The sequence below is a fragment of the Haliotis rubra genome, unplaced genomic scaffold (assembly GCF_003918875.1).
Source record: "Haliotis rubra isolate DU_JTF1 unplaced genomic scaffold, ASM391887v1 Scf62, whole genome shotgun sequence".
In the NCBI taxonomy this organism is placed as follows: Eukaryota; Metazoa; Mollusca; class Gastropoda; order Lepetellida; family Haliotidae; genus Haliotis; species Haliotis rubra.
Window position 1 is genome coordinate 119127 of NW_025767324.1, and position 23283 is coordinate 142409.

Consider the following 23283-nt stretch of genomic DNA (forward strand, 5'->3'; position numbering starts at 1 on the left):
AAAAATCGTCCGACATCAGTGTAGAGGCATCAGGCTGCATGGTGATCTCTGCTGATGTCGTTGTAGCTAATCACCGTCGCTTTCTTGTGGCGTCGCCGGGATGATGATCAGCTGATCATCGTAGAGTCCAGGTCATCGGTTTGGAACAATCTCGGTTGAGAAAGTCCTAGTAGACTTCGTTGATTTTCCCTCAGAGGTCGGACGCTGCCCTGGGTGTGCGCGACGTCTGCGTTGAGTGTTGGTAAATGATGGGACCCTCAGGACGCGATCATCGCATATCTGGCGCGTTGGTACATCAGGCTGCATGCTGATCTGTGCCGACATCGGTCAATCTTTGATGTACAACCGGTATGATGACCGGCTGATCATCATACAGGCCCAAAACTTTCGATGGGAACGGTCTCCGGTTGTTGAGATGTAGTAGAAAAACCCTCTAGTCTTCTGCTGCGGCGATGGGATGTCTGGAAAGCAGGATGCTTCTTGAGATGGCGGACTACGTCCCACACCTCTCCACCACTCTAGCGAACACCACACGGGAGGAGTCGGCCAACAGCAGTAGACTGGCGAGGGTTCCGTGTATCAATCATACTAGACTCTGCATCGCGACCTATCTGCTGTGCGTGCCAAACGCAGTAAATATTAATAAAAAGGTAGAATTGATAAATTAGTACCGCCCAACTGCAGTGTGATTATAATAAACATGGTACCGTACATCATATTAAAGGTGGATCAGCAGCAGCATAAAAACGTAATCTGCAATAGTACAGAATTTTCATCAACGTAATCCCTTGAAACAAACACGGCGTCCCCGTGAATAAACTGTAGAAAACGACTAAATATCAATATATAATCGTTGAAGGATACTAGCTAAACCTCTATAGATGTCTATCGAGGGTAACTAACTAAATATAAAACAAAGGATATAGTGTGTCGGGAGACACAGGCGCCTCACGCCCAGCTCACTGGGCGAAAGAAGGAGAGAGTCGCGACATGGAGTAAATCCCTGGTTCGCCAGCTTATGGAAAGGAGGTAACTCGTGGTGAATACTAATTAGTGATTTTAAATTGAAGGGAGCTTCAATTAGGGAGATACAAGTGTTCCACTATGTTCGCAAGAAGAAGAAGACAAGCAAAAAGAGCATGAGTCAGGATAAGGAAAAATAGACGTTAAAATAGGGTACTTGTTGGTCCCTGCCTGGCGCTCGGCTTTAATGGGTACAACAAGGACTGGTCGGCTCGGAGTCAGTATAATGTGTCTGAGTGGGGTATTCATGCTTCACTGCGGCATGGTATGTCAGTGGGCTAGCACTATATAAAACCAGCTTCAGTCTGGGCTAGTACAAGCAGCCGCACATACACATACACACACATGCACGTCGTCATATGAGCGAAGTATTCTCAAGCACGACGTAAAACCCAATTTCACCTCACCTCACCTCATGTTCTGAAAGATTCAAAGTTTGAATGACTAATGAAAACAAGAGAGCCCAATAATACTTTAATAGTATGTCTTTACTTCCAATTTAATGAAGATGGCATACATTTCTGAATTGATGCAACTCAAACACAGGACAGTTACAGACCAAGACTGATAGCTTATCAATCCAGCAAAAAGTGTGCAAATTCGGTGAGCTACTGCAAGGTCTTTCAAAAGACTACAGAATCCACGACATACCCTCTGAAGTGCAATGTAGGAATCTCTTTTCTTGACAAACTTCTCCAGCTTCTTGCTTAACTTCTCCCTTTGCTGGAAGTTAATACATAATAATAAAACAATAGCACATGAAGAAAGTAAGCATGGGCAAATCCAGCATTATTTTGAAGGGACCCACAGTTTGGGTTACCCAGTTGACACAGTTCACTATTTGTTACGAGGGAGGAGTGCAGAGAAAGGGACAGCCAGGTGTTCGAGAACGGATGGAGACGGCACAGCACAGGTAAATGAATAAATAACTTTGTCTGTGAACGTGCTTCTCGAACACCTGGCTGTCCCTTTCTCTGCACTCCTCCCTCATAACAAACAGTGAACTGTGTCATTATTTAAATCAAAGTTTGTAAAACAACTTTATTATTTTTAGGACAAAAATTCTGCAAAAACCTCACAGAGTGGGTATGATGTTTTGATTATGATCAGCGTTTCATTGAGTATGTTATGTTTATTAGTTTTCGAGTTAGATTGCAATTCATCGGTCCGCTTTTTAGCCAAACGGACTATACATATTGAATCATTAATATATCTCTTAAAATATCTCAAATATAATGAACAAAAATAACTGATCAAACTATTGTTCTCTTAAATACAGGATGAATCCATATTGGAAGCATCAATAAATGATTGTTGTGGGAGTTCATATTAGTTAGTTAACTCTGATAGACATCTTTGGCAGATTGAACAGACTACAGAAGATTCAGGAGTCTTACCTTCAGCCAGACATCCATGTCCTTCTCCATGTGAGATATCGTCTGACGTTTTGTTATCACAGATCCAACCTGGAACAGACAAGTGATTAAAGTACAGCATCAGACCCTGTAACCCAAGACATACACATTGACAACAGGAATAGAGGCAGAATAGTCCTTGCAATAAATTTTCAAAAAAAAAGGAGAAAAGCATTTATAGAGCAAGGCGAGTTATTTCGAGTATGAGGTGTCCGTACATAGAATTAAAGGGGTTTGAATATGCACCACCATCAGTATTTTTGTTCATTTGCACTTCTGATGATTACATGAAACTGTTCCTTACATTTCAATGAATGTTTTGTGTTTGTTGCATGGAGTCCAGGGCCCACTTGCACAGAACAACCTTAGTTACAATCAATCTTAGGCCACTACAATCAACTTTACAATCAACATACAATTGCCCTAATCCACTTGCACAAAGCTGATCTTAGAGCGATTGTAAGACGGCATGGATTTAAGATCGCGATCTTAGCTAAGATCGAACTCTTCAACGGTGGAGGTAGGAATGTCTTGAACTCGACACCTGTCTACAGTTGTCTGCAAATGTGCATAGCATGCTGCGCAAGTAAAGAGTGGAACTGGTTACTGCATACAACACATACCTCCCTCAATCACACCTTGCAGAATTTTCATGAAAAAAAATCCCACAAATCTTTATAGGAAACGATTACGTGAAGATAACACACATTTTTCTACATTCTAACGGTCTTGATTTATGAACAAAGCATGTGACATTGCAAATCCAGAAATACCTACCCATGATTTTTGAAAATATTGAAATATGAAAAAAACCTAATAAATTTGTTTCTAAATTTAGTGACTTAATAATTATGAAAATTAAAACAAAATATAAATAAAATTTCCTTATGATATAGCACCTAAATGTGTGGTTTGCCAGTGGTTGCCAATGAGACATTGTTTAATATGCATCTGTATGGGGGATTTGGTGTAAAACCCCAAATATATCCCACAAGTATTAATTTTGTAAAGATATGAAAAGGTGACATGACTACGGGAGGGTTGTGGAAAATGCATGACAGGGAAATTTGAATAATAAATATTTCGTTCATGTAGTATGTGTTGTTAAATACTTATTCAAAGTATGTTAATTATTTAACCCTGTTTCATTGATAATTATTTTTCTCATTGTGAAATTCCTTTTATACAAATTTCAAAAGCGTTAGCAAGTGTATTTTCCTGTTTGATGAATACTTGTATTATATCTAAAATGCATATATTAAAAACCCACGTCTCTCGTCAGACTCAATGTTATATTTAGAAATGAGAAAGAAACTTGATTTTGCACGTTATCTAATTGTAGATTTTTTAAATTATGAACTAAGACAAATTCAAAGACACAAATGTGACTGGTAAAAAATATATGTGGAGATCTGCGATGTCACAACATTAAATGCATTGGACATGGCAGAGTCAACGGCGGCGGCATAACATGCCAAGGGAAACCACTCCCATCTTGCGTAAACACTAAGATTAGCTGCCCTTGAGTTATTGAAAAGGTCACGGCCATTGCTAATCGCATGCAGACACCTTTCGTTACTATCCTTTCCTTGATAATCAAAAAGGTATGTTGTTTCACACTTATTCCAACATTGAATCGGGTGGGAATAGTACTATGTGATGTCGACTCGATAGTTATGTGTTTCACTACAGTAAATAAAAATGTACCCGACGTTAAATCAGTTGTGCATTCTCCGTGTTGTTGAAATGTCGAGGCGAACCACACAGTTTCATGCAATATAAATGCAATCTCCAAACGTAAAGCTGATTATTTGCGTGAAACAGACACTAATTTGAATGCCATTTCTAAAATGACTAAAATGATCTTAGCTCCTTACAATTGGTCCGGACCAATTGTAAGTTTCGATTGTAACTTACAATAATCTTAGCCTACAATTGCTTTGTGCAAGTAGATGGCGATTGTAACCGAAGCCTAAGATCGCGATCTTAAGGAATTACAATAATTGTAGCGCTAAGATCGTTCTGTGCAAGTGGGCCCAGAACAGAAAATCCTGTGATTGATGTCATGAACAAAGAACCAGATCATCTGGTTAAGATAAGATAGGTAGTCACATCGCCTGATTGCTCAATCTATCAATATGTACTATTATAATTGTTATGCTATTATGCATAGGTTATAAAAGAAAAGTACTTACATTCTTCTCTATAATGTCCCATTTTTGTTTAGCAGCTTTAGGAGAAAATTCATTTCTTCTTCGTCTTCGTGGTGATGAGGTAGATATAGGGTCTGAAATAATATGAGACGTATCAGTGTATATCACTTTATACATACAGTACAACCTAATAGTAATAAGTTAGCATCAATCAGTGTTTTCAGTTTAATGTGTCTCTCTGCAATATTCCAACTATCTGAAAGCAGCCTGCAAGTAATAAAAGTCTGGCCTAAATGTTTAGGCCAGTGATTGCTGGAGGTATTTACATCTAACAAAAGAGAGATGTGTGTACCTATTGGAATGGTGGGTGCTTTTTCATATTTGCCGATGCGCCCAGCAGCACGGGAAGACAGGGGTTTCTGACGTTTCCGCAGCGCCTCTACCTCCTCCTGCTTCCGCCTCAACACCTGCTCCTTCTGGTTCTTTTCTCTCTCCAGGTTTCTGATCCGGTTCTCCTTTCGAGTAAACTCACGCCTCATCTGAGCAATCTCCTTGTTCCTGCGCGTCTCACTCTGCTTGTTTTTCTCACCGTCCTCTTTAATCTGCTTCATCAGTCGCACCTAGGAGTCATTGAGTGAGCGAAAATTGTTTTACTCCCCAAGGTTTGGGCTATAGCAGCCTGCTGAATGTAATCTGGGCCAGGTGTACAAGTGGTTGATATCATGAGTGAGTGAGTGAGTATAGTTTTACGCCGCTTTTAGCAATATTCCAGCAATATCACGGAGGTGGCGGGACACCAGAAATGGGCTTCACACATTGCACCCATGTGGGGAATCGAACCCGGTCTTCAGCATGTCGAGCGGACGCTTTAACCATTAGGCTACCCCACCGCCCCGTTGATATCATGAACAACATTGAGCCAACACTTATGGAAACTATGGCAAACAGATGACCTATTCTCCCCTGGAGTCCACATAGGTATTCCACAAAGTAGTTTATCAATAATTTTTCATTCATCAACTTTTTTCCTGCCAAAAATGATACTCAATAGATATACTGTTGTTATGTGACAAACCATGATAATGGCTTAATAAATGGATTTGAGCAACTCCTTCAAGATAGCAATCACCTGATTTTTCAAATTTCTATTACTAAAACCCATTCAACATAAGTGGGGAGGTGGGGTAGCCCAAGACCGGGTTCCCCACATGGGTACAATGTGTGAAGCTCATTTCTGGTGTCCCCTGCCGTGATGTTGCTGGAATATTGCTACGAGCGGCGTAAAACATGTCTATCTATCATTACACAATGCCATTTAGAAAGTGATCAAATGTAACATATGTTATATTTGGGATTACACTTTCTTAGTAAAGTACAGATTCTAGTACTTTTGTTGGGTTCAGTCCCATCCGGGATTCGAACCCACACCCTCAGAGTCAGGCACCTAATCGCCAGCACACAAAGTCAGACACCTTAGACCACTTAACTTTCTCAAAATGAAAACCAGATGGGACTCAACCCATAAAATGAAAGTCAGACAACTGGAAAGTGAAATCCCAAATATAACATGTTACTTTGATCACTTTCTAATGGCATTGTGTAATCATGGGCCATGGGAGCTGTGCCACTTATTATCAGAGGGGTACACAAAGCTATGATTAGACAATGCCATTTAGTGGAAGTCATGGTTGGTTGAGTGGGTTAGGCGGCTGACTTTGTGTGCTGGCGATTAGGTGCCTGACTCTGAGGGTGTGGGTTCGAATCCCGGATGGGACTGAACCCAACAAAAGTACTAGAATCTGTACTTTAGTAAGAAAGTGTAATCCCAAATATAACTTATGTCATAAGTCTATCTATCCACCACAAATTTACATATTTACAAGAGCATAAACCAACAAAAGAATATAAAATCTAACGATTGCACTTAGCCCAAGACAAAAGACTTAAATCCATTTTGTTTCAGTATTACTAGTGTAAATTGTTCTTAAAATCAGACAGAAGATCTGGGGCTTATTACATGACAAGTTACTACAGTGCTAGCTTTCATTATGACCAGTGAACCAACCTTGGTCTTCTTCATCTCCTGCATTTCGTGCTGCAGTGTCTTGAGCTGCTTCTCGAAGTGACTCTGGTTGCGCACCATCTTGGCATGTTCCCGTTTGGCAGCCTGCATCTTCTTCAGCTCCATCTGCAGATCTCCCAGCTTCTTTGCAAACTCATCCTTCACCTTCTTTTGCTTCTCATTGGACACCGACTCCAGCTGACCTGTGGCCAATCAGCAGACAGTGTGTGAGTGAGTGTATATTTTAATGCAGCAGTCAACATTATCATCTTTCCAAAACTTTTCCAACATTGAAGAGGACATTGTCGTGTTTAACTTAACATTGCCTTGGACCTTGTGTCTCTAAGCTTACTTACCTTGTCCATCTCTACTTAACAACATTGACTAGGATCGTGTCCCCCTGTACCAATATTGCATAGGATTTCATCAATCTCAACCTACAAACATTTACTAGGATCCTGTCCACCTAAACTTACCAACATTGGATAGAATCTTGTCCCTCTCAACTAACCAACACTGCTTCAGACGAGACCCTCTATACTTACCACCACTCAATAAGATCTCGTCCTCAACTTACCAACATTAGATAGGATCTTGTCCCTCTCTATCTCCGTCTCCTTGATGCGCTGCTGCAGCTGTATCACCTTCTCCTCGTACTGCTGCTTGATGGCGTGGACCTTCTTCTGGCTGTGTTCCAGCTCCTCTATAAGGCGCTGCTTGATGGTGATCTCACAGGTCAGCTCAGCCAGGTCCTCATGGATGTGGTCCGAGTCTAGGAACAGCAGAATACCAATACAACAATTCCTGGCCAGTTAAATGATTCATACATACTTACTTACATACAGTATCTTGAAAAAGATTAAAATGATTTAATCAATTCTGAACATCTTAAAGTAATGCTATCCTGCTATTTTAAGTATTTAAAATGACTCAGTGCATTTTGAAACATTTTGAAACAGACTTCTACATGACGAAAAAATAACAAGTAAAAAGACATGTACAATATTCTTTATCAATTATTATCAAATATATTGTCATGTATTCATGCCTCATATTCAAAAGAATCTCCATTTATCACCATTTTACAGGTATTACGAACGTCATAACAAAAGTATGGTATGACAAAAGCAATGGAATCATGACAACAATCATGAGTTCAATGGTAAGGTTTGGAGCAATTATTGATATGGACATCAGTTAATCTTTGGTGACAGGTTGCTGTAGGTATGGTTTGTTTCAGCTGTGGTTTGTGCACTGCGTACTAAGCAATGACATTGGTGTCGGGGTCTTGAAGCAGATGTGGCCAGTTAACAATTACCAGTTGTGCCACAGTACGTTAATGCTATTTTTGAGTGCACATTCAACTGATCAATGGATGGTCATTCGGGATTATGAAATCTCACTAAAGCTATGACAACTCCATGTTTGTCTACAAACAAAACTTTCAAAAGTTGGACAAAGCCTTTTTACTATGATATTACTAAATGGTTCATACTGATATGTGTAACATGGTACTTTCTACTCTGAAAAGAAATAACATGCAAAGTCGTAAACTATTGGTTACAGTTTCAACAAAATATTACTATGAATTTCTCAACATAGAGACAGAAAACCAGAAGTTGTACATTCACAGCATATCACACACACACACACACACCATAACAGATCCTTCTCATCACAAAATCAAATGTCCTCAGAATGACAGACCACAGTGGTATATTATCAGAAATTAAGTTTGAGGGTGCAGAAATGAAATGAATGCACTGAACAAATTCACAAACACAATACAGTGGCCAACATGCCTTAACAAAATAACAGTTTGTTTTAACGAAAACATTGATGTCTTTAATAAAGATGTAGCCTTGAACAAGAATATATACACAATTTCCATGACGACACCAGGAGCAAAAAGCCAAGAGCTGTGACAGATTTCCAAAATGCCTACCATTTTCAAACGGAAATCAGTCTTGGGCTACTGACTTACCAAGAATCCTTTCATTTCTAACCCACATATTCTTGAATACATCTGTATGTGTGAAGAACTATTTGTCCAAACATTTTCTACTCTGACAACATGTTTGTATAAATGACATTCCTCAATCACAGTGAATACTTTGTGGTGTAGTGGCCATTTTCAAGTCAAGCTATGGACAATTCCAGAATGAGGAAACCGGAAAGAGGAAACGGTCAAGTGCTCGAACAGATGAGCATTTAGATTTGGTTGTACAAATGGAAATATATTTCTTGCCACCCTTTGTAGCCATATGCCTGACAATTTTCAGTGCCAGGTAAGAGTTTACACTAAATTCATACATAGAGATGCACCCTTTATTTCTTCACTGTATTTACAAATTTTGGAGGAATGCAGAACATACAAATCTTGAAGTATTAACAACGTTATATTATCACTTCTCTCGAACACATAGACTATGTTGGCCACTGTAGTATGGGACATGATTCTGGTAGGAAATATATTCTGACTGTGAAAAGCACAGGGGAGACAACTCTACCTGACCAGAAGCGACCATAATCCAGGAAAAGTTCAACTGTTAAGAAAATGTTACTCCATTCTTACAATTATTACTGCTGATATATATATCCACCCATAAAACATGGTTAAGATTCATTCTTGTTACAATTCTCTTGAGTAGATAGGCACTTAATTTGAAGCCGGCTTTAATTGTTCAATATCTTTTTATAATTCTACGAATGTGATGGTCTCACACCTTATATAAGATTCAGAAAGATTGGTGCTGGTATTAATTGTTAATATCAATCAACTACTTTGTAAACTACAGAGTCTACCACATTAAAATACATACCTTTATCTTCGGAGTCGGATTCAGAAGAGCTTACTTCATCTTCAGTTGTGTCTTCTTCATCATCGTCTTCAATCTACAGAATAATAGTAACAACAACAGAGTCAATGTTGTTTGAAATCATGAAATGTTGTTTTTATCATTCAATACAAACGATACCACTATGGTTAATTGCAAAAAAATAGATCCACTTTAATATACTACACACACTTTGCTAAGGATAAGAACAATTCCCAAACTTTACTTAAACATAGATTTATAATTTGAAATTGTATCAATTTAAAACTGGATAAATAATAATATGGTATCCTTCTTTAGGCAAACAGCCACTTTAATCTAACCTTATGCACTTGATGCATGAGTAACCATAAAAATGGTTTTCATGGCACCAATCAACCATTTTGCAAATCATGGAACGAGTCATTGACAAGTACACAGCACCTGTCAATAGCAGGCATGGGATCCACAAGATGCAGTGACATACTGAAACCTAGGATCCATGCTTACAATAAGCTTGGTTATTAAACCAAATTAGATCCCACATCATAGTTTTCTGTTGAATCAATGATTTGATTCTTAGAAAAGTGTGAATAGTACATATTCCCAGTGTTCTGAACACTGTTGACAGTGAAAGATGGTAAGGCTTAACGTACAGAGCCTTGTTCCACAGAGTAGCTTTAGCCCAAACACTATGTTAGAGTACTTTGATGAAGCAGGCCCACATCTACTTCCTGTCTTAAACAAAAGAAGGATACTCACATCTTCTTCGTCATCCTCCTCATCCTCTGACTTCTCCTGACTCTCCTCATGCTCCACTTCCCCTACTTCTTCTTCCCCATTCTCCTTGCCCTCCGGCATTGCTGGCATCTCACCTCCCCCTTCTTCACCCTCATTCTCTTTATCACTGCTGGAAGCAGGAAGAATTCATTACAAAATCTCTATCTGGTTAGATATTTATTGTTGACCTGATTACAAAACATACATTCAGTCAATTCTCCTTAATGAAGACAGTGCTCTTCCTATTACAGAAATCCATGTTACATATAGGGACTCCTGCCCAGGGTAGCAGGAGCCCCAATGCATTAAAGAATTAAGAAGAACATTTTTGAGGTTTTTTTTTTTTCATACATCAGACAAGGACATGACATTCGAGGTAAATGTTTTTTGTTTGTGTGTTGTTTAACACCACACTAAACAATATTCCAGTCATATGATGGCAATCTGTAAACAATCGAGTCTGGGTTATGCCATCCAGTGGTTGAAAGCATCAGCACTAATACCTGACAGAAATATACACAGTGAGCCAGGTCACACATTGTAACCAGAGGCCCAGATAAGCTGCGTATCCGGGTAAAATACGCGTAGAAAATTTCCAATTACGCATTGAAAAATAATTGTCGCGTACCAATTACGCATTGAAAATGTTAGATACGCAAAAAGTTTAAAACAAATGCATACAGAATATATATATAAAATCGCTTGCGTAATGAAAAAGACATCGATTGCTATCAAGTTGTACTGTTAGTATAGGACTAGTGTTGTACTGTCAGTATTGGATAAGTGATTTTTTTATGAAATCATTTCCATTATATTTAAGTTGGTTTTGATTAGGTATGATAAAAGGCAGGACATACCTGCTTAGTAAACTTACTCAATGACATAATACCTAGGTGAGTAAAATGACGGAAATACGCACATATTCGTAAGCAGTGGGTAACTGAAAATGAAATACCCACTCAACATTCATAAGACCCACTCCAAAAATCTACAGTGGGTACAGTACCCACATGAGCTAAAACTTATCTGGAGCTCTGTGTAACCTCTACATTCTCATTACAGATGACACTTACAACTAGCCTATGGTATTGGTGATCCATCCTGAACTGGAATCCCAGAGAAAATTGTGGAGCTTCAAGGTTTCCATCACTTACCCCTGATTAGATTGCCTTGACTTGGACCTCTTGACTTTCTTGAGCTTCTTGACATCCTTCTTGGCCTCCACGATGAGAGCCATGACACTGTTGTCAGGGGATAGGGGGTAGTCGAACCCCCCAGACGATGGGAATGTGGTGGACATGGGACTGACCATCAGTCGAGACGGACTACGCACAGAATATTTCTGGGCATGAGTAACCATAGCTGATGACTCGGCTAGTTTGGCCCTGAAAACAGAAACCACATATTCTTATATCAAATACAGGCAATTAGCAAGATATCTACTATACCAGAGGCCAAAATTATTTTCCTGTTACAATAAACACAAACATGGACCCATTCATCAGCACACTCGCATTCTGTGCCTAATTCCAAATAAGCAGTGCTACAAGTAATGAAGGACGCTAAAGGAGCTTCCAGTGTGTTTATTTTACAGAATGAAATAAAACCCTTGATGACTGAGGATGAGTCTTACACCATGTACTAAGAAGCATAGGTACTCTATATCTGTTTAACTCAGCATTCAGACATATTACTATCTGACAGGGTGACTGTGGTTCAAAGACCCATTCATAAATATTCTACCAATATAATGAGGTTTCATATATTAGGTTAGTGGTCTGGGGATGCAGCTGGTATTTTATCAAGAGTAGGTACTCATTTGACTATTCATTCAACAAGGACATATCATTAACTATTGTAAGAGTATCAGTAGGTTTCAGTTCACTTTGACAGCTGATGGTATTCACCTCAGATCCTCCAGCTCTTTCACATAACCAGTTATCAAGTTGGTCACCTCCTCATTTGACGTCTCTCCTGTAAAGAGATGAAACATATTATCAGTCTAAGCAAAATAACCAAGAGTGAGTTGTGTTCAATGCCCCACTTCCAGTTGTAGTATGTCATGCATGTCAGCTTGATGTGAGAGGAGGAAGCCCAGGAGAACATTGGTATCAGTCGATACCACTTTCAAGAAACCCCTGAGCATGGGTTGGTACTGACAAACCTTGAAACAAAATCTGCCACTTTTAGCAATATTCCAGCAATACCACATTGGGGGACACCATACATGGACTTCACACATTGTACCCATGTGGGAATCGAACCCAGGTGTCTGGCGTGACGAGCGGACACTTATCCACTAGGCTACCACACCGCCCAATGAGTTGCAGCACCTTTGACCATTGGGCCAACACTCTCAACTTTGACCAGAAATGACACAGGGAACAATACAAAATCATCTGCATTTTATTTTATTTTTGTGCAATCAGCTCTGATGTTGTTGAACCATACAAATGTGGGTGACGTACCATTAGCACCTGTGACGGCAAGAACGGCTTTCTCTGCCAGTAGTTGAGAGTTCCTGGCCTTCATTGTCTCCACCGTGTCGTTCAGAGCCTTCACTCTCTGGCGCAGCTTGTCGTTCTCCATCAGTAGCATGTTGTTCTCATGGTGCAAGTCACTCATGCTCCCCACACCATCAGAACCAACAACAAGCTTGCCCTGCAACAATCATCACCCCTAACACTGTCAGCGAAGACAAGCCTGATATGCAACAACAGACTAACTACGGCAACATGAAAGAAACACATTTTCACAAGTGAGTTATAGTGATTTTTGTTTTACACCATACTACGCAATATTCCAGCTATATGGAGGCGGTCTGTAAATAATCGAATCTAGACCAGACAATCCTGTGATCAACAGCATGAGTATCGACCTACGCAATTGGGATACGATGACATGTCTCAACCAAGTCAGCGAGCCTGACCACCCGATCCCATTAGTCGCCATTTACGACAAGCATGGGTTACTGAAGATCAATTCTAACCCCGATCTTCACAGGTCACATTGTCATGAACTTCTCTTTAGTTGTAGATACACACTACAGGCTATAGCTATCACCAACGTATATGACAGAAAGAAACTTGACTTGACTTAGAAATTCTGTCTGTCTCAAAAAATGGCAGTCTGTATTGATACTTCAAAACAACAAATATAATAATAACATTCTAAAGTGCTCCATTAAATACATTACCGCCTTGTAGTCGATAAGCTCCTGCTGCAGGGTGGCTATCTCCGTCCGTAGAGCAGCCATCTGTTTGCTGGCCTTGTCCTGGTTGGCGATCACCTTGTTCTTGATGTTCTTGGCACGGTTAGCGTACTTCAGTGTGTTGAGGGTCTCCATGAAATCGCGGTCAGACGGGGAAATACAGGCAATCATCAGAGTGCGACTGAATTGAAATGAGAAAGATGAGTTGATTAAAGTACTACCAATTGATTTACAATACAATGGAGATGGAGTTTGGGGAATTGTGTTGACATGAATTTAAACTGAAATTTAGAACATGCCATTTCCCCATCAGAGACCACAGACTTTAGAAGGTATAAGCCCTGAATAAGCTCTTCAAGCCCCCACTTACAAAGGGACACCTATTGTGACAAATAAATTGACATGGTGTACAGCAGGCCGAAAGGATCTATACAACTTTGAAACTACAGGATGAACACAAGATCCACCTGCAGACAGAAGCTTGTTTCAAACACTGGACCATTCAATATTTTGAATTTTTCAAGATTATAATAAATAGAAAGTCTGGAAATGAAATTTGTTTGTTTGTTGTTGCTTAACTAAGCAATATTCCACTATGGCAGCAATATCGAGTCTGGACCAGACAATCCAGTGATCAAGCACTCTGTAAATAATCAAGTCTGGAGGCAAGGGACAATGCCAAAGTGATCAACATCGAGGGAGAAGCATACATGATTTATCTTACCGCCATGTTAAATGTACAAACTATCATTTTATATTTTATTTTAAAGATTGTATATGACATGTAAAAAATATGGCATCTGCCCTCTGAACAGATTTTTTAAATCAGTGGAACATATTCTGACAAGGTTAACACTGCAATTAAAATGGTTAATTATGTTTAAGTTGAGTGGGCCAACCATTCAATGTATAAAATAGTTTAAATAAAGCACTGAAAGTCGGTAAAATGAATCTGTACACAGTGAACTAAAAAACAGCTAATCGAACGGCTTTAGAACTCCGTACACTGCATGCGTCATATTATGATGTCATACTACGATTGTTAGCGATACAGCTTCTCGGCAGAGAGTTTGGCCGTTACCATGGCAGCAGGTAATATTTTTGTAGTTGTCACCCTCCTGGGAGGGGTGACACAGAAGCTTGTTAAAGCGTCATTAACCAATGAAATTAAAGTATTTCACATGAAGGTACGATACAATGACACGCATCAACCAAGTCAGCAAGCCTGACCACAACCTTTTACAAGCATGGGTTGGTGAAGACCAATTCTAACCTCAATCTTCACAGTGTTTTAAATGAAATATAGAATGAATTACTGCTGAGTTGAAGGTAAGAACTGTCAAAATCTTGTGCACCTTGTGCAGCATTGCCTGGAAGTGAAACTCACCTGTTACCACCAAGTGAGTCTTGTAACAGTCTTGTCAGCTTGGAGTCTCGGTATGGAACATGTGAACCTTTCTTTAACTTGTCTCCTAATGCTGATATCACATTACCTAAGGCAAGCTGAAAATGAAAGTCTGTGTAAGATTACTGATTATCAACAACTAAATAATAAACAGTTGTCAAACTGAAACAAGATAAAGAAGAATTCATGTCTCTCTGGTATTTGTTGGTAAGTACTGATGACTAAGAAGCCATCTCTTTCTCATACTTATAAACATCAAAATCTAACAAGGTAACTGCATGGGTATAATACCCTTGATGTATGTACATGGCATTAATGGTTGGTTGGCTGGTTGTTTAACGCAGCACTCAGCAATATTCAAACTATATGGCAGTGGTCTTTAATAATCAAGACTGGACCAAATAATCACAGCATGAGCATCAATCTAGCAATTGGGATATGATGACATGTGTCAACCAAGCCTGCAAGCCTGACCACCTGATTGTGTTAGTCGCCTCTTACGACAAACATGGGTTACTGAAGGCCAATTCTAACCCGATTCTTAACAGATCGTATTATGATATAGTTGTCAGGCCATGCTGACTGCATAAACATCTGCAGTTGAAAAGAAATATATATATCTCCACCTGTCTCAATTAAGTGAAAGCTGTTTAACACTGTAGTATATATCACCCTATATCACCCTGGCCTATAATAACCAAGTATGGACCTGACAAACCAGTGATGGATATTATGAAGAACATTCTAAGCCATCAAGATTTAATCACATGCTCCAACTCTGACATCCTTACGCCATTGTCTTCCTTCTTAAGTGTGAGTGAGTGAGTTTAGTTTTACGCCAAGCTCAGCAATATTCCAGCTATATGGCGGTCCTTTTTAAGACAATTACTAGACCAGATTTATTCAGGGTCCCAATCAGTGTTTGCAATACATGGACTTTAATTTGTCAGTTGGCAATCGGGGCCTGCAGCTGCCTGCAGGCTTTAAAATCTGCAGGCCCTGAATGAAATCTGCAGGCCCATTTTGTTACAGTCAAACCAATAAAAACAAAATAGACTACACTGTACACAGTTTAACACTGTTTAATTCTGTCATTATAACCAGTACAACACTGGAAATGTGGAATGAACTCAAATTCCTGTTGAAAACAAAATCGACAGATAATTTACTGAAGGCCATCAGGGCCTGCAAGTATTTGAAACTGCCGGCCCGATACAATAACAACCGGCACTGGGCCTCCGGGCCGGCGATTATTTCGAACACTGGTCCCACTACTGAAAAACATAAGCCTGAATGACAGGTGACACACCTATCAGCTATGAACTACCTACAATAACACACAGCTGAATAATGAGATCTGAAGACCCTTCCCTACCAGGCCACAGTTGATGGATATGCCCTCCTTGGCTCTTTCCCCTGTCGCTCCAGTTCGCTTCAACCTCTCTGACCCAGCCAGATCTACAAAGTGGAACTTGGCGGTCAGGGTCTCGAACTCATTGATGGACTGTGTGGAGTCGGTGTCCTTGCCCTCATCCAGCAAGGGCTGAAATCAGTGAGATTAGTCCGTTAGACCAAAACCCAGATGTGTCCATTAGCCTCATACGATTTTGGACTCATAAATATTGCATTACTTATAACAAAGAAAGGAGTCTTGCATACTAGTTTCAAAGCATGGTCCTGATTGATCAAAAGAGTGAGTGAGTGAGTGAGTGAGTTTGGTTTTACGTCGCCTTTAGCAATATTCCAACAATGTCACGGCGGGGGACACCAGAAATGGGCACACATTGTGCCCATGTGGGGAAATCGAACCCGGGTCTTCTGCGTTGCGAGAAAACGCCTTAACCATGAAGCTACTTTACCGCCCCATTGATCAAAAGAAATTATGTAGTTTCATAAGGGACAAATATACTCTTACGCATGTGTATCAAGATTTCAAATTATTTCATTCATATAGCAATATGTGTGCTAAAATGCCACAGTTTCACATGGATATCCCAGACACAGTATACAGACAGTCCTTGATTTAGGGTAAAAACAAGTATCATCTTTTAAAGTCTTTTGGTATGACAAACTCACACCATCGACCACCTGCTCTCTCCACACACTTCAGACTTTATAGTAGCAGTTCCCTTATTATCAATATTTAACTATGTATTTCAATATTCTGACGTGAGGTCATAAGCAGGTAGCATAAGAATGGTTGTTCACGAGAATGGCCGAATCATAGCATGCATTCATCACAAAAGACAAGAGTATGTTGGGTTAAGCAGTACTCCTATTGTATTACTACGTGCTTGGCTAATTTGACAACTGCTTAAAGTGACCAGGTTTGCAGACATATAACTCTTTCGTGATCCCCTCTCCCAAGTAAGATGATCTAAGAATAATACCAGCACAACTCTGGAATCCCAAATACATGATCAGCATATTCTGACAAAAGTGAGTGAGTGAGTTTTTACTCTGTTTTTTAGCAATACTCTAGCAATATTACAGTGGGGAATATTCCAGCAATATCACAGGCTTTCGTGGGGACATCCACTAGTGAGTGAGTAAGTGAGTTTGATTTACGGCTACCCATATTCCAGCAATATCAAACGGGGAACACAGAAATGGGCTTCAAACATTTTACCCATGTGGGACGAACCCGTGCCTTCGTCGTGATGAGCGATGAGCGAACGCTTTACCCACTAGGCTACCCCCAGCACCCATGAGCAAACAAAGGGAAAAGAGCGAATGATGCTGTGATAGTCCATCCATGCTTCATTAGAACCTAGGCTTATACAGATAACAGGGATGAGAATGGGTATGAGTGATAAAAGAGGAAAATGAGCTGGGGGGTCATGGGGGCCAAAGGTCTCCATGCCAGATCCAATGACCCCAGCGCGATCAAATCCGCAGAATTCCGTGGGTCCGCAGAAAATTCTCATCCCTGACATAAATATAAGGTTACCTCCTCCTTGACCATTCTGTGCTGCTTGATGTGCAAAGTGAAGATGGCGTGGGAGCAGCGCGATGACTGGACGTTCATGTTGGTGCTGGCAGTGGCTCTGGACAGGGCACCAATGTTGAGACACTTCATAGTCTGTAAAATACAACAGCAACTTTAACCAGCCTTGAATAAAAATCTGCTGACATTATTTCCCCACATTGTTAATGTTATTAAGTGACTCCTTGTCAACATGTCTTGTACAATGAACACATGCATGTCATCTGTTAATGTACCATGGCTGTTCCGTTATGTTAATTGGATAGTTGACTGACTTCTATCACACAGCATGTTTTAAATCATTCCACCTGACTCCTGCACCACCAGAAAACATCAATAATGTGGATCATACAGTGAGTAAGTGAGTAAGCGAGAGAGAGGGGGAGAGAACGAGAGAACGAGAGAGTGAGTGAGTGAGTGAGTTAAGATTTAACGTCACATCGGCAATATTTCAGCCTTGATGAGAACGAGAGAGAGAGCAAGTGGGCATGGTTTTACACCGTTTTAGCAACATCACGACACCAGAAATAGGCTACACACACTATACCCATGTGAAAAAATTGAACATCACGAGTTCAGCGTGACCCCACTGCCCTAGACTAAGGCTTAGTCTCTGAATATATATAATTTTGATAGTATCAAACAAGCCCATTTATATTGAAAAGGAGCCCAAGGGAGACCAGAGATTCAGAACCTGAGGAAATCTAGACTTGCTTTATTTAGGGCTTTAGCACTCCAGAGAGGGCTAGGCAGTAGGGAAATTAATGTGGTTTAGGGACTGTGAGACAGACTACCACTGCCCCTACAGAGTTCTGTATTAGAGCACAGTGACATTTTCATGATTATGTAATTACCTGTTTACTATTCAATGGTATCTTGTGTATGTCGCATGCAATGGCTCCATAACCAACAATTTTATTTTGATCAAGCACAAGCTGCTGCATTTCAGTTTAGATAATGTCTAGATTGTGTGTACAAGAATGAATATTGAAACAAAACATTTTGCATGTGACCTGCAACACTATGCATTACGAAGTGCTGACAAATAACAATAAGGAAACTACTGTACACGCATGTACATGCATGTATACGTGGAAAATAGCTATTCAGTTCAATTTACATTTAATCAATTCAGTTTATGTGAAGTGTCTGTGCAAGAATCAATCTAATTCAGGAACTGAAGCGACATTTGATTTTGTACTTGACATGCAATACAATGAACTGTCCAGAAGTCAAAATAACCCAGTGAGTAAAGATTGTTGGGAACACACAGCACTGTCATCCAAATTTGAAAAATCGCCATTCATTTCATCTTCCAACATAACAAAACAGCTCAAGGTCATCAACCACTGTAACACCATCAGTTTTATCACAATAGAAATTGAATGACAGTTAAGTTCTTTTCAAACAACTTTTCAAGTGTAACATGATATCTTATAATCATTTTTCAAAGCATTAAGCATTAACCAAGAACTGGTGTCGCTGAGATTCAAATTCACTCAAATCAATATCAAAGCAATCAAGTCCTATTGAATCTCCAAAACAGACCATATTAAGTGGCCAGCAATATCTAATTAGGCATAGCTCAGAGTCATAGCTATTTGCAAAGCGGATGAGTATGGGGACAGTGCATGGTTCTCAATAACACTGTATATATCTCTAAGGCAATGAAAATATACATAGGTCTAACAGAACAGCCAGCAAAATGGAACAGTGCCAGAAATTTATTCCGGTTCCACCACAAAGTACCAAAAGCAGCCCCTGAGTGTTGTCAAGTCCTCAAGCTTCACAAATATATCAGAGAATCAATATAGAATTTCTGTAAGATAGCAGTACTAATGGCTGGGGTTGCATGGACAAATAGCTCTGAAGTCATAATCAGCAATGTGGATGACATATTGCAGCAAAGGACACAATTGCTGATGACCTTCCCTGAAAGCCAGCATGGGTATCAAAACTGTTCATCTACATAACACAGGGGCAGACTAATTACAGGACTCAACCCCTAATGACTGATCAGTACTGATTAATAGCTACAATCTCCTCTAGTTCACTTCGATTAGTAACGTTGTAAGAAAAAAGTGATGAAAATAGCATATCAGTGTGCTGGCAGCATTCGAGTAGTAGCCTGAAACAGCCACCAGGGTATTCAGCTAGATGTGTGTCTTTCTGAGGACATGTAGAGGGACAGATCGATCAATGGAAGTAAGACTGTACTGTACTTTAAGGTAAAGCCACTTCCACAACTCACCTCTTTCCTCAGGCAATAGGTCTAATTAATGTTACATGTATCCTCAAGGCTGGCATTAATACTCTATCAATGTGGAACGTTTCCAGCAATGATACAGAGACTGTGTGACCTGACCTCTATCCTGTGCTGCAAGTCTATTTCAGATTTACAAAACCATTTCCTGTCCCATAGGTACAAAAAACAAAACAACAGCCAATAAGAAAAGTAGTGAAAAATAATGATCTGCTGAATTTTTTAACATTGTCAACACAGGAAGCAATAAGACCCACTGTAATCCCTAGTTGAGGCAATAAAAGTTGTTGTTCACCATTTTGTCAATGTTCAACATAAAGAACGATTCAAAAAGTCCTTTAGACTTTGCCATCATAATGACCTACCGATGTCAAACGGGCAGCCTTGACTAAGGTTATCATGACTTGTCAACTGTGTCAGCAGTACCTCATTTCCCTGTATCTCAAGACAGACTATCTTCTTTTTCTGTCCATTGTTTGTTGCTTAATGTTCCACACAGCAGTAAAATACAGTCTGCTCCTGACAAACCAGTGGTTGATGTCAGGAACAACAATCAACATGTCAGCGTGCTATCAGCTTAGTCATCCGTGCCATTAAGACACATTGGTAAGAGGCGACTAACGGGATCGGGTGGTCAGACTCGCTGACTTGGTTGACACAAGTCATCGGTTCCCAATTGCGCAGATCGATGCTCATGCTGTTGATCACTGGATTGTCTGGTCCAGACTTGATTATTTACAGACCTCCACCATATAGCTGGAATATTGCTGAGTGCAGCGTAAAACTAAACTCACTCATTCACTCACTCAAGACACATTGTGCAAAGGTCATAGATTAATAGGTTCTTATCATAACAATAATTCCCAGAAGGAGACTTACATCTTCAAGTGACACGACAGTTCGAGTTGTGACCCCAACGACGTAGATCCCTCCAGCTGCATCCTCGTGGATCTTGATGTGAGACTTGCGGCCCTGAAGGCAACAATGACACAAGTTGAACTAAATAACATACAAATAAAACAAGTCAACTTGTTATGGGAAGTGTTATCAATTCTATAAACCAATCCAATAAATATGCAAATGAGCCCCTAGAAGGAACAATTTTTGGTTAGATTGGTACATAGATGTGGAGTTTACTTTGTGAAAAAGTATTGCATAGCATTCCCTAAGTAATTAGACAGTGGAGTAAGTGCTGGGTTAGTGCTATGTTGAGACTCATGGCACAACATCATGAGAAGGGGTTCATTCAGGTTTATATTCCTATCATTGTGCTCTTATAAAACAATGCTAACATCCTGGGTTTTGCATAAATTTGGCAAGGCAGAGGAACCAATTTCAGTTCAAAATATTTACAGTTCACTGTTGGTAACAGTACAAGGACTAACATTGTCAAAAGTCCACATGTCATAAAGAGTTGTGGTCCAAGAACTAGTTCTCCCAAAAAGCACAAAAAGTACTACTATTACGGTACACAAAACAGCGTTTGGAAATAAGCTGTGAATCAACTGAATATTGACCAAGCATCTAGCCCGTAGTAATGAGTCACAATAAAAAATTACTTTATTTCAGTATGAAACCAAGCGCAGGATTGTATTTACCCTTGATTCTGGGTCCCTTGTTGTGTCAAGTAAATCCAGGATTTCCTCATTGTATAACTGAAACAGAAAATACAAACATACAGTGTTACAAGTCTCATCAGGGATATTGATTAAACACTATCTGCTTAAATAAGCTGGAGAGGTAGCATAGTTATTTGAACATGTTCACTTTCCTGGGAAAATGTGATCAAATTTAGGACATCACAAAATAATAATCTGTATATAAATCAGCAGGATGGAAGTGGGTTAGGCTGACATTCACATGCTACAATTCATAAGATTTCACCCTTCCAGCATGAGCAAGCATAAGGAGGTTGGCATCTCTTCATGATATGGTTTTGAGTGAGTCATAAGCCGTTTCAACAAGAAATGCTCACAATTGAAACAGATGAAGAAGTTATTGTACACAGAATTTAAGAACACATCTGATTACTACCATGACATTTCAGATCATCTTAAGTTTAGAAGTCTATAATCAAGCATTTTTATGCAAGCATCATGAAGCCTTCATTAAAACAGTTCCAGAAGCCAAACTTATTTCTTTGCAACCTAAATTAAAGGTGGTGTTTGTTAACATTGTGTATTTATAAATATCTTATTATTGAATAAGACAGCATTGATCTTATTACCTGAGTTAAGTAGGACATATGAGTTTCACTTAGTCCACTAAATAAGAGCACACAGACCATACATAGTGACAGAACACATTACACAGTACTCATGAAAACCAAACACAAAAGTGGACCTTCTACACTCCTGTATTAAAATATAATCTGAAACATCCACAAGAAAACAACACACTAACATGTAAAGCTGTGGTCTGATTAGGAGGGGCTTATGAATATACTGATGGAAACAAATAAGCAAATACACAAAATTAGAAATGTTCCTACATTCTTTTCCAGATATAGATGCTTATACTGTTGTCAAGCAAGAGTGAAGTAACAAGTGCTTGACAACGGTATAAGAATCTATACTGAAATGTCGCATTATATATAATAAAGAAGTTGTTATCCATAAAGTATCTTACTCTTATTTCCATACTCTGTTTCCATCAGTATATATTCTGCAGGTTGATCTAGAACTTGTTTATTGGAGCAGGACACTTTATACAGTAAACATGGTATTCATGTTTCAGAGTTGTTTTTATCCAGTGATTGCCATTTATAACCTTACCACCTCTACTTTCTACAACACTGAGAGGAGTGAGTGAGTGAGTTTAGTTTTACGCCGCACTCAGCATTATTCTAGCTATATGGCAGCGGTCTGTAAATAATCGAGTCTGGACCAGACAATCCAGTGATCAACAGCAGGAGCATCGATCTGCGCAATTAGGAGCTGATCAAGTGTCAACCAAATCAGCGAGCCTGACCTCCTGATCCCGTTAGTCACCTCTTATGACAAGCATGGGTTACTGAAGATCAATATTCTAACCCGGACCTTCACGGGTACAACACAAGTTTATACATGCAGCATGGAGAGTTGTAACACATAACAACACAACTAAGACTGTATTATAAATAAGGTTCATTAGACAACAAAACCCTTTTCTTCAGTCAGACCTCGCACAA

General features: G+C 39.6%; 1 protein-coding gene across 5 annotated transcripts in view; it reads right to left on the reverse strand.

Annotated features, from left to right (window-relative positions):
* The window catches only part of LOC124256123 (kinesin-like protein KIF21A), a 132127-nt gene that overhangs the window by 57874 nt on the left and 50970 nt on the right, over positions 1–23283 (reverse strand). For 4 of the 5 annotated variants that reach the window (XR_006892830.1, XM_046690076.1, XM_046690077.1 and 1 more), the window contains exons 5-22: positions 21713–21769; positions 20994–21086; positions 17816–17947; positions 16241–16408; positions 14848–14963; positions 13446–13641; positions 12718–12910; positions 12157–12223; positions 11404–11634; positions 10232–10379; positions 9476–9548; positions 9164–9199; positions 7231–7425; positions 6657–6856; positions 4944–5211; positions 4634–4725; positions 2421–2489; positions 1675–1746 (exon numbers count right to left, since the gene is read on the reverse strand). Coding sequence is in view for 4 of the 5 variants with exons in the window: in XM_046690076.1 (XP_046546032.1) it covers positions 1675–1746; positions 2421–2489; positions 4634–4725; positions 4944–5211; positions 6657–6856; positions 7231–7425; positions 9164–9199; positions 9476–9548; positions 10232–10379; positions 11404–11634; positions 12157–12223; positions 12718–12910; positions 13446–13641; positions 14848–14963; positions 16241–16408; positions 17816–17947; positions 20994–21086; positions 21713–21769 (2406 nt within the window). In the remaining variant the exon portion in view is untranslated. The remainder of the gene's footprint in view (positions 1–1674; positions 1747–2420; positions 2490–4633; positions 4726–4943; positions 5212–6656; positions 6857–7230; positions 7426–9163; positions 9200–9475; positions 9549–10231; positions 10380–11403; positions 11635–12156; positions 12224–12717; positions 12911–13445; positions 13642–14847; positions 14964–16240; positions 16409–17815; positions 17948–20993; positions 21087–21712; positions 21770–23283) is intronic. The other variant, XM_046690079.1, reaches the window with a different exon arrangement.